At 42.2% G+C, this 14,156-nt stretch overlaps 1 protein-coding gene across 2 annotated transcripts in view; it reads right to left on the bottom strand.

The window, feature by feature from the left end:
- The window catches only part of AKAP8 (A-kinase anchoring protein 8), an 895,754-nt gene that overhangs the window by 605,237 nt on the left and 276,361 nt on the right, over positions 1 to 14,156 (bottom strand). For both annotated transcript variants that reach the window (XM_086960773.1, XM_086960782.1), the window contains exons 6-7: positions 13,314 to 13,455; positions 11,746 to 11,789 (exon numbers count right to left, since the gene is read on the bottom strand). In XM_086960773.1, coding sequence (XP_086816899.1) covers positions 11,746 to 11,789; positions 13,314 to 13,455 — 186 coding nt within the window. The remainder of the gene's footprint in view (positions 1 to 11,745; positions 11,790 to 13,313; positions 13,456 to 14,156) is intronic.

The following is a 14,156-nucleotide window of genomic DNA, read 5'->3' as shown; positions in this document are numbered from 1 at the left end:
TGCACTTTGACGTGCCTTTGTCTTGGTTCTTCTGGGAGGTAGACCCTTTAATGTTGATCCTCCTCCTCTTCTTCCTCCTCTTCTTCTTGTTCTCCAAGAAACTGTGGTGGTGGACCTTCTTTTATGGGTGGTGGGGATGCACCAGCTGCAGCAACAAGTGATGCCACTCTTTCCTCCAAAATAGCTCTTGCTCTCTCAATGAAGAAAGTAAGAATGAGGAAAAAAGGAGGGGGCTTTCATTATTTGGAGAAAAAAAATGAAGAGAACCAATGAAAAGTGTTATTTTCAAGTCACATGACCCGATGCGCTTACGTTACGCGCTCCGGCGCGCTTACGTTACGCGTTCCGGGCCGCACCGCAGAGCGCTTCCGGGTGCGTTTACGCAGCGCGTCATAAGACGCATCACGCGGCTACGCGATACGTCGCGCTTACGCGACGCGTCACGATGTTGTTTTCGATCGCGACATTGGCGCTAACGGGACGCTTCCCGGTTCGCGCACCGGGGCGCTTCAAAATAGTACGCTTTCCGGGGCGCGCACCGGAAGCGCTCCAAGACAAAAAAAAATATATATATATTTATTTTTTTTAAGATGAAAAATTGTAAGGACTGATAGCTATGTCTCAAGATATATGCTCCAGTTGTTTTTAAGAAAATTAACTTTTAAAAAATATATATTGGCCTATATTTGGGCTTTATATATGTTAGAGCCCAAATGTAGCCCAATGTAGCCCAAAGATGGCCACCAGAGACAAAAAAATACAAATGTAGCCCAAATATCAGCCAGATGTAGCGCAACTATAGCCCAATGATAGTATGTACCAGAGTGTTCTCAAGAACAACTAGAGCGGTAACAGTCTTACTTATAAAGTGAGACTTTTAGTTAGGAATTAGCATTAAAAAAACCTTTGAAATTCACTGAAAAAACCATAGGTTTCACACCAGTTATAGTTAGGAATTAGCATTTAAAAAACCTATTAAATTCACTGAAAAAACCATAGGTTTCACACCAGTTATAGTTACCTGGAAATTTTACTGGCATAAAACCATTGAAATTCCGACGTTATAGTTAGTTGGACTCACTATAACTTGCGCGTGTAATGCACTGCTGATGACATCACATATTACATCACTCATGACATGGTCAGTGACATCACTCATGATGAGGACTTTTGCCAGTTTATCCTGAGCCCCAGGGAGCGAAAGAGTTGGACACAAGCGTTCATCGATCTCTTGGTGGCTTGAAGCGATGGGGCCTTGACCCATCAGTCGTCTAGCTAAGGGAATACCTGATGATCAGTTTGCCATAGGAAAGCCGCTACTGGAGCCAAGCACTTGGTGAAGCCTCTTGGGGCAGATTTCAGCCCGAAAGGAAGTACTCAAAATTGGTAATGGCACCCTGCCACTTTGAATCTCGGAAATTGACAATGTTTTGGGCGTACTGGAACGTGAAAATAATCCTGCATCAATTAGAAGCAGAATTTCCTGGAGAGATAACATCCTGAAAGGTTGGGATTTGATGAACTTGTTCAGTGATCTTAAATCCATTTTCTGCCTCCGTTTTCCCGTCTTCCTTTTTATCAAAAAGAAGTGGGAATAGAACCCCCGATTGAGTTGATCGGGCAGTACCTCCTCGATTGCCTGCTTGGACCTCTTTTTTGAAAGCATAGAGGGGACGGTGAGACGTCCTTCGTGGTGGCATGTTGGGGGGGCGTTTAACAAATTCTTGGGTGTGACCATAGAGAAATACGTCCAACACCCACTTTTCGGAAGATATAAGCTTCCATTAATTGAAGAATATGGAGTAGGTGGAGCCGAATTGAGGTGGGACTGCGGTAGCAGGGGCCTGTGGAATCCCATTGTCTCCTGTTAAGACTTGTTAGTTCTTTCTGAAGGTTAGTGTTGACGTGCTGCTGGTCTAGAATAGGTCGATGTAGAGGTTTGCCGAAAGGGCTGAGAGAAGTACTGAGAGCAAAAACCTTGTTGGTGATAGGGTTGGAAACACTGTTGAAGCTGGGGGCGAGAGAGATATTTACCTCTGCCTCCTGCCTCGGAAAGAAGAAAATCTCTTTTGTTGTAGATTTGCCAAGGATTTGGCTGTGTCTGTATCCTTTTTTATCGATTGCAAGACTTCATCCACAAGCTTTCCAAATAGCAATTCGCCATCAAATGGCATATCCAGAATTTTCGCTTAAACGTATGGACAAAAGGCAGTAGCCTTCAGCCACCCGTGCTGTCTCTAAACCACAGCTCCTGCCATCTGCCGGAAGGCTGTTGATGAAATGTCCATGGCCACGACAATCATTTCCGAGGAAGCCTTTTCTCCTTCCAACAACACCTCCTGTGCTCCTTTCTTCTTATCTTCTGGAAGGAATTCCAGGAAAGCTAAGATGTCGGACCACATCTGGTGGTCAAACCTCCCCAGGATAGCTAAAGCGTTGGAGGCTCTGATGGCAGTGACTTACATAGCAGAGAACCTTTTGCCAATGTTGTCTAAACAACATCCCTCCTTGTCAGGGGATGCTGAGCACAGAGAGGAAGGGTTCTCTGACCTCCTTTGAGCAGCCTGCATAATGACCGAATCAGGCAGGGGATGTCTGATTAGGCACTTGGGAGAATCTTCGGGTGCCTTTTATTTTTTATCCAGCTTCGGTACTACGGCAGGAATAGAATCTGGCGTTTTCATTAGTTTCAAGCCTTCTTGCCACAAGAAATCCCCAATAGGGATGTAACAAGATGAGCGTTGTGTAGTGGTTTTAAAATCATATAAAAAGCATTTGATCTGTTTGACCGGCATGGGAAGATCAAAAAGCCTGGAAGCTTGTTCTAGCAGATCGTGGAATCCGCCGATATCTGCGGGCGGAGAGTCCGCTGAAGGTGGAGTAGGAGAAGGTGGAGTGGGAATCGCATAATCATTCCACTCATGCTGGATATCCTGGTCCAAACGCAATTTCCCTTCCTCCAACTGCTGGTCATCTTCATCTTGACTTTGCGCCGGAACCTGAGCAGGAGTTGAAATAACACTCCTTTCTGCAGTGGATGTAGTACCCCCAGTGCTGGAGTGGGAACTTCCTGTGAGGGAGGTGGAGGAGGAGCAGAACTTGTTTCTGGAAATCTTTTATAATAGTCATTGAGCATTAGACAGAGGTCAGATACTAATAAAATCGGAACATTAATGAAGGGCTCCTGAGTTTGCTCTATCCTGCTCTTCATCCAGATAGTGTTCCTGGAAAGCATCCATATGATGATAAACAGTATGGTCCATATCTGAGAAGGAGTAATTTCCTTCCATATAAGCAGCTGGATCCTCCATCATCTCTTCATCCTCTGAGTCCTGGCACTTAACCCCGAGTTGCGAAGGGCTGTAGGCAGGACCAAACTGTCCTTCATCTTCAGACTCTGGAAAGTCTAGAAGGCGGGTAGGGAGCAGATGAGAAACCTTAAAAAAGGCAGCGGTTTTAGAAGCAGACCAATCTTCACCCTTGTCGACGGGGTCTTCGACAGTATCGTAGCCGGCATCTTCGCCAAGATCGACGACGGGTTCGTCGCCGGGAACGACAACAGGATCGTCGACGCAACAACCGTCGAAAGGATAGCCGTCGATGGTGACGTAACCTGCTGGGTCGTCGGCGGTGAAACACTCGTCAACAGGGATAGACCCTGTGGGGTCGTCGACGGTGAAACCATCACCAGTGTTGTCGACGCACTATCGGTCGTCGTTTTAACCGTTGACGTAGTAGATGATTCTGACGAAGCAGTCGACGGAATGCCCACGGAAGCAGACCAGGAAGTCGTAGACAGTGATTTCTTTGTTGACGGGCCCATCAACAAACGTTCTATGGAAATAGAATTCAAACCTTTTTTACTAATATATACACTGTATGCACTATTAATATGACTACCTATGCAACCATGGCTCCCAGAGCACCAAGATATAATGAATGGTCAAACACAAAGACGTATGAGGTTCCACTAGTACAGGCTAAGTTGGATAACAACATGATTCTTCTCATATTGTGCACACCAATACAGTTGATAATGTTCTCAGAGATTGCCAACAGATAGATGATGGTACCTATCCATTTGGCGCTAACTCGATAATTGTCTAGCAAAATGTCGATACTCTATTACTGTAGCAATGTTTGTTGAATAGATATTCACAGGTGAGGTGCACAAAATAGCTGGAGTACTTTAGTCTGGACATTGATTGTGACCTATAGAGTGGGGTGCTGAAAGTTGAGAACCTTGGCTGCATTCTGCAAGACCATTGCAAAGGAATCCCTTTATTCAATGGCAGGACCTGGATGCTGAAACAAGGCTGGAATCGGGATAGGTGCTAAGACCGCTAGCATCTATGAGGTCATACTACCAATTTTCTTTGTGGTAGAGTAGACTCATTTCATCAACTGCAATACAGGCATTATCTGAATCCATCCCAAACAAGGAGGGACGTTAATTGGGTCAGAAGGAGAAGGATGAGGTTCAACAGAAACCGATCATAGCCTTGGTCGAGGTCAGAAAGGCGCAGACTCGGAGAGCACAATGGACACTTCGTCCTCTGGTGTCAGTGGAGTCAGCATTGACGCTCTGGGAGCCAGCGTGGATCATGGAGCTTAAGTCTGTACTGGAGTTAGGAGAGAACCAGTGATGAGCTCAGAGGGTCAAACAGCTGCTGAGGTTAAACCTGCCAGCGGTATCCCAGATGGAGGGTCTCTCTGCACCTTTGGGCCTGCAGGCACACCATAGGGAGTCAAAAGAGATATGAAGAGTAGGAGCATGGCCTTGCAGAATTCTTGGATTTGTCTTGGTGTCGCACACAGCCCTAGAGACTCGGGTTAGGCCGAAGCAAGTTGTGGGATGGGCTCTGGTGTTGATCAACTTTGGGTGCAAGATCGAGACGTATGGTGATACTCTTGCACCTTTCACTTCTCAAAAGTAGGGGTGCGAAGGAGCGAAGTTTTGCTTGGATTTTTTAGGTTTTTTTCAACTTAACAAAAGACTATGTGTGTGACAACAATTAACCTCGAGATCGACTCGTGTGACTTCTGGACCAGGCCGAGGCTTGGACCAGTCACGATGTAGAATCTTCCGCTGCCTGGTGACGTAGTTTTAACTCACCGTACCGTATCCTCTTCGGGTTCATCAACTGCTGGCCTTGGAGTCATAATTCGACCCCAGGAACCAGAGGCCAACATGATCAGGTTCTGTCACATTTGCTTGTGACAGTCCTCATAAGAATCAAAACGTGTGATTTTGAAAGGTGACAATTTTCTTGCACACTGTAAATGTTGCGGTAAATTGGTCTTAAAGAGATAGGAGGTCGGTCCGGATCCACCTCTGGTGGTGCGGAAATTAAGGAACTGACACCGGAATGTTTGAGTGGCTCCTATTTTGGCACCACACATCATTTCCGGAGGGGAACAGCATTAGTTAGGAGCCACACAGCGCCACCTACTGGCACACTGAGGCACTACTCAAAAGTTTGCAGGTACAGTCTGACGCCTAGGGAATATTCAAAAGTGAGGAATCGGAATGCATTCCCCCAGTGAGCCAAGTAGTGGAAACTCTAGAGTGCCAAGGGCTCTACAATAAGAAGATCTGCGGTAGCCAAGAGATCTACCCAAGGCAAGACTTGGGCCAATGGGCATGAGGCACCACCTGGATATATGAAGTCAGGTGACCAGAAAACCTCAAAACCCTCCACGCCTAAACACGGGACCAAGCCTGAAACATTGGGATTATTTTCTAAATGTTTCAGACTCGCCGTGTTGGGGGGAAGCTTTGAACGCCACAGTGTCCAGAACTGACCCTGTAAATGGAATCCTCTATACTGGTAGGAGGTGGGATTTCGGCTCATTGGTGGAGAACCTCAGAGAAGATAGAAGCGAGACGGTCATCCAAAGGTAAGAACTCTCTATAAGAACACTTCTTTACCTATTTGCAACACAGTTGGCAACATTTGAAAAAATAGGTTCCTTCTATGCGGTGTACTTGAATTTTTAAGTAAGAAGCAGGAATCTTCCTGCTGCTTTTCCAAATGCATGGCCTACATGTCTGCCCTCTTAATGACTGTATAATATAACAGTGGCTACATTTAAATTCCTTGTTGTGGAGAGTTAGTCTCCACACTCAGGCAAGTATCACGTATACTCTCTGTTTCAGTGTATCTGTGTGTTCTCCAAGTCTTGAATGCCACTGAGGTCTTGGTAGTCAAGGTTTGCTTTTTTAAGTTAGTGAAGCAATTTCAGCATTCAGTAGCTACTTTGTTATGTCTAGATTGCCCTCAATGGCTTCTGAAATGTGAAGGGCTTTAAAGGTTTCCCTTTAAAGTTCAAAGTTGACAGCTCAGCCATGACTTTAAAATCTAAATCTTAAAGTTGCTGGACTTTGGCTTATCCCTACTAGGAGTATGTATATTTTAAAACAGAGGAATGCGACTTATCACTCTTTTTTTCACCCAACCACTAATGACTTTGATGTTTAGTTTCTTTTAACAGTTCTTTCGTCTTCTGTGATAGCCTGCCACATCATAGATATTTCTCTAGACTTTGATGCTGACTATTTCACAATTGAATTCTTTGACTTTGGTACTAGTGGCATGTGGTCTTTTGCTGACATATGTAGACACTTTTATGGGATTCACTTTTCAATATTTGCATTGCAAAAGGAAACCTTTTCAACATGCATTCTCATGTTTCCCATTAGCCTCTTATACAGCCTCAGCATTTATCTCTCTCTCTTTTGAAAATCCATTTTCTAGCATCAATGAGACCAGATGTTTTGAATTTGAAATGGCAGTCCCCAACAATTCTACTCTTGACCAATATGCAAGCATTAACTTTGCCTTCTTCTTCAAAGTCTTAGGCTTGAATAAACAGCAAACATAGCAGTCTTCAGACTTATGGTCCTTGGGCAAGCTTAACACACATAGGGTATTTGCCGTTGGAAGCAAATGAAATGTGGCAATTAGGACAGAATTTGAAAAGAGCTTTCTCCATCTCTTACCCAGTCAATATGGTGCTTAAGTGGCCCAAAGGAGGCAATTTCCAGAATAAACACTCTCAGATGTGGTCAAACAGCAAAGAATAAAACATGTTCTGCTTGACTATGCAATATTATTGTATCGTTGTCAATGGCAGTTCATCTGCAACTCCAACTCAGACTGCAAATTGTCTCAAATTGAGATTCCACTAAAAAAATTCTTTACTTATTTGGCTGCTTACTAAAAAACACATAGAAACCCACCAATGATAATGGTAGTTATATAGTGGCGCATCATGGGTATATGGCTGAGCTGACATTATAACAGGTCAAACAGGCTTGGCCTCTGGTCGACACCCAGTTAACTTTGCTGTTATAGAGATTCTTCTGGACCCAAAACAAGGTGGCAAAATAATGCAATGCATATGAATCTACTTTAGTTTCCCACTGTAAATTTTTACCATGCTCTCAGTTACATTTACTGGCTGTACATTCATAGTGTTATCCATCATTTGCCAGATGTATAACATACAAGCTCATTTCAGGGCCTCCAAATTACCTCTGCCATAACTTTGCATGCTAGGAGGATGTTGAAGGTGCTTTCATAAAAACAGAAGGATGTTTCAGGTTATTCTATTTCAGCAAACACCATTTAAACCTGGGACAAGGGCTTTCACCATTTATCTGTTTTATTGCCTCACAGTCTTGTTTACAGCTATAATTTGAAGCTTTCACAGCCTTATTTTAAGTATGAGGGTGCAGATATTCCCTTTGAAACGGCATGATGCCTTTTCAATGTTCAAATGTTTGATTTGTGGTAGTGCACTCTTGGTATACCTGATTTGTATGTTTCAAAATATGGTCATAAAGGTCGTTGGTGCATAGGTTGGTACCCTACTGAGCTTTTAGGGTATGTGTACAAAGTCTTGACATGTGTGCTCTGTGAAAACAGGACCCACTCCTTCCTTGCACTCCTTTTTCTTTCACTCAAATCTTACTCCATGAATTCAAATACTTTTCTTATGAAAATTTATTTTCATTTTCAAATCATTTTTGTAGCGAGTTTTTCAGTTCATATTACTTCATATGGATCCGATACACCGAGTGGAGGAGGAGGAGAGGGGGTGCGTGAGGAGCTGCGGGCCTTTGCAGTTCCTGTCCGCCGGGACCCTCGACAGAGAAGAAATCCGAAAATTAATCCCCTGATGAAGAGCGTAATGCTTGAAATGCATTGGGACTAATCATAATCATGTAAAAGATGATGAAATACATATGAAGTAATATGAACTGAAAAACTCGCTACAAAAATGATTTGAAATGAAAATAAATTTTCAAAAGAAAAGTATTTGAATTCATGGAGTAAGATTTGAGTCAAAGAAAAAGGAGTGCAAGGAAGGAGTGGGTCCTGTTTTCACAGAGCACACATGTCAAGCCTTTTCAATGTTGCCATGGCTGTTCTCTTTGCTCAAGGTGAGAGTTACTGCCATGCTCCGTTCCTGTGCTTCAGCATACTATTAGCGTCTTATGGGACATGAGATGTGTAGGTGGCGTGAAAAAGGAAGGATTGCGTAAAGCTTTGCTGGAGGTAGTTTGAAATTAAGGCGCCTTTTTGAAATAACGTACGCATATTTTTCTAAAGAATTTATGAAGTTTTGGCTATACTGAATTTTTGGCCATCAGGAGCCGGCTGGCCCAGGATACAAGACCCATCGCCAGTTTTTGACTGGTGTCCTTTAGGTGAGTCACTCCACCTTTCACAGTACTCCGCACTTGTAAGTTTAGGGAATTTATTTTATCTCCCCTATCTCATTTCATTACACAGTTTGCTCTTCACCCTGTCCTGATGAAGAGCCCCTTTTAAGGAGTTGATTGACCTACCTCGTACTTGGGGTCGAAACGTCAACACATATCTAAAGCCTATACCTGGAATACAAATTTTTGTCTGATCTCTTTGCCAATGACACAACATATTTTAAGGGAAATGTTAAGTATTGTAAAACAACTCCCAATAGGCTTTCTACATATGAATTTGTATATATTGATTTTATATATAGTTTTTGTTCTTTACTTGATTTCCTTCACAAGCACCCTCCTTCCACCACTTTCTTATTCACCTTTTAAGCAACTTATTATGAAGTAAAATTGATTTATGATCAAATGTCTGATAAACATCTGGAAAAGAAAAATATATTCATGATCAAACGGATGATAAAACGTAATAAGTTCTGCAATTTCATTTGGTGGTTACCAGTGTGGCCACAAGCACTTATTTAGTGATATAAAGGGCAAGGGAGCGTCTGGTAGAGGACTAGAGAAGCATACAGGGATTTTAAGACTATCAGCCGTGGTATTTGCCACGTTGCTGCCAGCCAAGGGTATTTGAGCTTTGGCCACCAGAGTGATGTCTACTCTGAGGTTCCAACAGAGGTCTGAGAGAAGGACATAATCTCAATATGCAGTACAGTTCAGTAGACAGACACAAGGAAGCAGATGATTCTATACGGCTCGACGTTGAGTGATACTTCAATGTTGAGGACTCCTTCGATAACGAAAGTCTGTTTCGTCAATGTTGAATGCCACCTTGACCGCAATTCAGACTTCAAAGGTAAACAAGCTCCCACTATTTCTTGCCTCGATGTTATGGATCTCGAGAGGGAATTACACTATTTTTCAGGGTGATGCTTCCCTTTGTGATTTCAATATTAAGGAGTCCTCAGAGATAGTAGTCTGAAATCTGGTAGAAGGGCCTCCTTTTTCTGTCTCATTTGATTGACTGGAGAGAGATTCTTAGTGTCTTTACAGTGTGGTGCCCTCGGACAGCAAAGGTGTCAACATCAAGGGAGACTTCTACACAGATATAGATCGCTTGATCAAGACCCTAAATGGTACAGTAGCATGCAAGTAGTGTTGCGTTTCACTATGCCTGAAGTAGAGCCAGACCAACATTGGTTAGTTTAGTTTGACCTTGGGTAGAAGCCAGTGTTCCAATGCTCTACCTTCATTACAAATCCTGATCTATTTTTCAGGTTTGTTTTTGTTCATATTTTGACAGAACAAATACTTCCACCGTGTAGCAATCCTCAAGGATGAGGATCTCCAGTGTTTTATTGATTTAGTTTTCTGCAGCTGCACAAAAGATATTGCAAAGCAGGGATATGCATTTAATTTGCATAAATACATACATGTCTGACTTCAGCTCGTCAAATATGCTTTCTTGATGTATATCTGAAGAAGCAAAAGGTACACTCCCTAAAAGCCCCACGTTCTTGCAGTTTGTGGCCTATGTTAGGTCATCAGTGTGCATCAGGAGGTCGGTTTGCCTCTGTGAGAGATATGGAGGAGATCCATGGTGCTTCTATAGCACAAGCATACTACAGAGCAGCAACCACAGCAACGCTCTGAAAGTGCCCTCATCCAGGATGGGCACAGAAGGGGAATGGATCATGAAGTGAGGCCTCAAACATCACAGGTACCACATCTGTGCCAGTCCCTGATAGATACCACACAAAATGTAGGTGCCTCTGGCAAGAGCAAAAAACTGAGTGAAAGTTCAAACCTTCGAAAAAGCCAGAGCATTCACAAAATACCACACATAGCTCTTTAAAAAAGGGAGAACTAAATAAATAAAAGATAAACACCCATTCAAAAAGAAATTTTCAGTCAAAAACAAATATGTTAGCATAGTGACAAGCATTTGTCTTCACACAGCAGAAAAGACAATTGGTCTTCACAGTCAATTCATCGCATACAGCTGCAGAGGAGCTCTCAGGATACCTTTAACAGGCAATACAGTATTCCATTCTTATGAGACAATTGCTTTTCATATATTGAAGAAAAAAAATAAAGGCTTTTTATGTTAAAATGTTATTTCTTTTTCAAAGATGATCCTATAACAGAGAAATAAACAATTGAACAATTCGATAAAATGTGTCAACTTAGAAACAAAATATTATGTTAAAACTACAGGAAATGGGACTAGTTTGCTCTGGTCAAGCCCCGCAAATACAGAAGAATGACAGTCTAGCTGTATTACAGCAGAGGTCTTCAAACTGGGGGCTGGCCCCCCTGGGGGGACCAAATTGGCCCCAAGGAGGGTATCAAGCTCTGGCCAAGAGATGCATGATGCTGAGAACAATGCTTGGTTTTAAATGAAAAGAAACGAACATCAGTTTGTCATTTATATCCTGGACGGAAGCAGGTGTCAAACCTTCCCCACCCTCATTTCTGATTATCACACTGTGGAGTAAGGCCTGGCTGACCAGAGAAGTACCTTTGGCAATCATGTATTTGCTTGCATTATTAAAAGGGATAACATAATTAACTGCAATGTTTAAATATGTTTATAAATCCTGGGGGTAGGGGGCGGTCAGGTTCCAATTATTATTTTATTTTTTTGCACACGGAGGGCCGGAATTAAAAAGCTGGAAGACTACTGCATTAGGGTTTGATAAAGCACCAAAACCTGACAAAAACACGTGCAAGGCAGAATAGCACATGGGAACTCTGATGCTATTGGTGTCAGTCATAACATCATGAGCGCATCCACGTTGTTAGTCAGGGCAATCTTGACTCCATCAGTATGGCTACTAAAAACGCTGGAAAACAAATGCATCAAGAAGATCTTGTGATAATTTCCATATTGTTAAGTAAAGGTGCACCTTGTGATGGGAAACAGACACTGTGTTCCAGTGCATTATCTAATTTAAGGTCGGTCCATGCAAGTGGAAACCACTTGTGACAATCTTGACAGTGGTCAATCTACTTACAGCTGTATCACCTTCAATATTTTTCTCTTCTCCTGAAGGATCATCTGCAAAATAAATGGGAAAAAATCTAATCAGCAGTACTATAAACTTTGGAGAGTTTGATGGGAGCCATTTCCTGTGGCGAAGAAGGAAAAGGTACAGATTTGTAATCCTAGTTCTCAGTCATGGTATTATCTCTGATAAACAATAGACCCTGGAACAGTTTTAGAACCTATATTTTCATGTGAAAAAAACAACAAATTAAAGGTGCAAATGCCTTCAAAGGAGAAACCTTCTCTAACCCTAACAGCTGAGGAAAACTCCATGCTCGATTCTGGAAAATCAGGACAATCTACACTGTATTGTAAGGTTTTACATCCAGCTATGCATGCCTAACACAAATATACTTGAACACAAAACATCAAAATGTAAATACTTTAAATCAGGATTACAGTGTACGACTATGATTCTGAAAAAGTCATTCTAAAATGCATATAAACTGGCAAAAGTTCAAATGAATGAGCCAACACTACATCCAAGCTCAACTTAACGTTCACTTAAACACTAAACCTAAGCTTAATCTTCACCTTACATCTAAACCTAAGCCTACTCTGGAGCCTAAGCTGGAGAGGTGTAGTGCAGCGGCCAGGGCAGCTGACATCAGAGCACAGGGTTTGCGGTTCGATCCCCGGCTCCGGTGGCAGCTCAGCTCAGCACCATGTGACTCTGGGCAATAGCTCACTTAATTTCCACGACGGCCCCCAGCGCCTTGAGACCCGTAAGGGTGAGTAGTTCGCGCTTTACAAATACGGATTCATTTATTTATAAGCTGAATACTAACACTATGCTTAATCCTGGTCCTGACCTTAAGCCTAATACTAACCATTATACTAATCTTAGCCCTGTGGCCGGACTGTTGGACTAATTCGAACAGTGAAGCCCCGAACCTGACCTAATGTCAACCTTAAGCCTAAGTCTAGCTCAAAGTCTTGATGCTAAGACTAATGCGGCAATCTTAAGAATGTTAATATTTTAAAAATAAAATTGTGAAAAGGTACAAAAATGATGACATCCAGTAAGGACAATATTTACATAACTAATATTTTATTAACTAACATTTCAAATTTCAGTAATTTCTATTTTTAAATCTGTATATCACTTTTATCTATTATGATCACTTATCTTTCCATCCACATGTGAGAATCCAGTATCCTGTACATTAGTGTAGATATATTAAGTATTTATGCCCTTTAAAAAAGCTACATCAATGGACAACTGTGATTGGCCCATTGGTTCATCAACTACTTTGCTTGGCATAAAGTTATGGGCCCTTCGAAGTTCTTCAACTTATTTACGCAAGTGGCATACCAAAGGGAAGAGATAACTCATAAAAGGAAGGAGAAATGTAAAGAGGAAAGACTGCCTGGCAATGGACAGAGATAGCAGGAGACATTCATTCTCATGTACATTTTAAAGTTGGAAATAATTTTCTTTTCTGCAGTAGGAACAGTCACATCTACAATGGTATTCAAAATATCCTCAAATAATTTGGACCAAAAAGAAGGCTGTTTTAAATAACTCGTACATACCAGTATCTGAATCAGCACCTTCAAAATCAGGTTTGAACACTTTGTTTTCCGGTTCACCACCACCTGGAGTGAGCTTCCGCTTCTGGCCTTGTTCAAAATCTGAACGTCCTGCCCCACGAATGCGGAATACCCTTCGCTTTGTCTGCAAACAAAATACAGAAGTAGGCAGCAGATAAGGAATTGGTTATAACTCTCCGTCCTTGGATTCCCAACAATGTCTTGACCAAAATTTTGTGCAAATGATTAGAAAACATGCTTAGAAAACATGCTGCAGTAGTGCACAAAAGGTAACCATCAGCCACTGAACAAGAAATTACATGTTTTTGTCCTAGAGTCTCAAAGACCCATGATCAATGCCCAAAAAATCATAAGCAGTCAATATTGTGCATGAAACAGGATTACCAGCAAAAAGCTCAGAAAAACAAATTACTCTGGGATGTCAAACAGTCTTAACCATGGAATCCAAAAACCTAAACAGTCCCCTGTCCACAAACACACTACAATCCCATAAAACATGCACATATCAGTACAAACAGTTAGAACTTAAAAATGATACTTTCAAACGTAACACTTTACCCTTTAAAATTAGCCTCATCTTTAAATCATGCAAAGCTAGAGAGAGACACAGCAGGTTAGAGGATGAGAGAAATGTTCAGGGGGGATTGTTTCTGCAATAAATACCAGTAGGGGCAGCAGAGCAAGTGGTCTTTCAGCTGGTAGGATAAGGGAAGAATAGGAATGAAGCCAAGAAATACGGGTTTGGGCTCATCAGCCACGTACAACTTACTTCCAGTGACACATGGTGCACAAGACCCACGTCAGGGCGCACCAGACCCTATCTGA

Source organism: Lissotriton vulgaris, chromosome 1_1 (assembly GCF_964263255.1).
Source record: "Lissotriton vulgaris chromosome 1_1, aLisVul1.2, whole genome shotgun sequence".
Classification (NCBI taxonomy): Eukaryota; Metazoa; Chordata; class Amphibia; order Caudata; family Salamandridae; genus Lissotriton; species Lissotriton vulgaris.
This window is presented reverse-complemented; position numbering and strand designations above follow the sequence as displayed.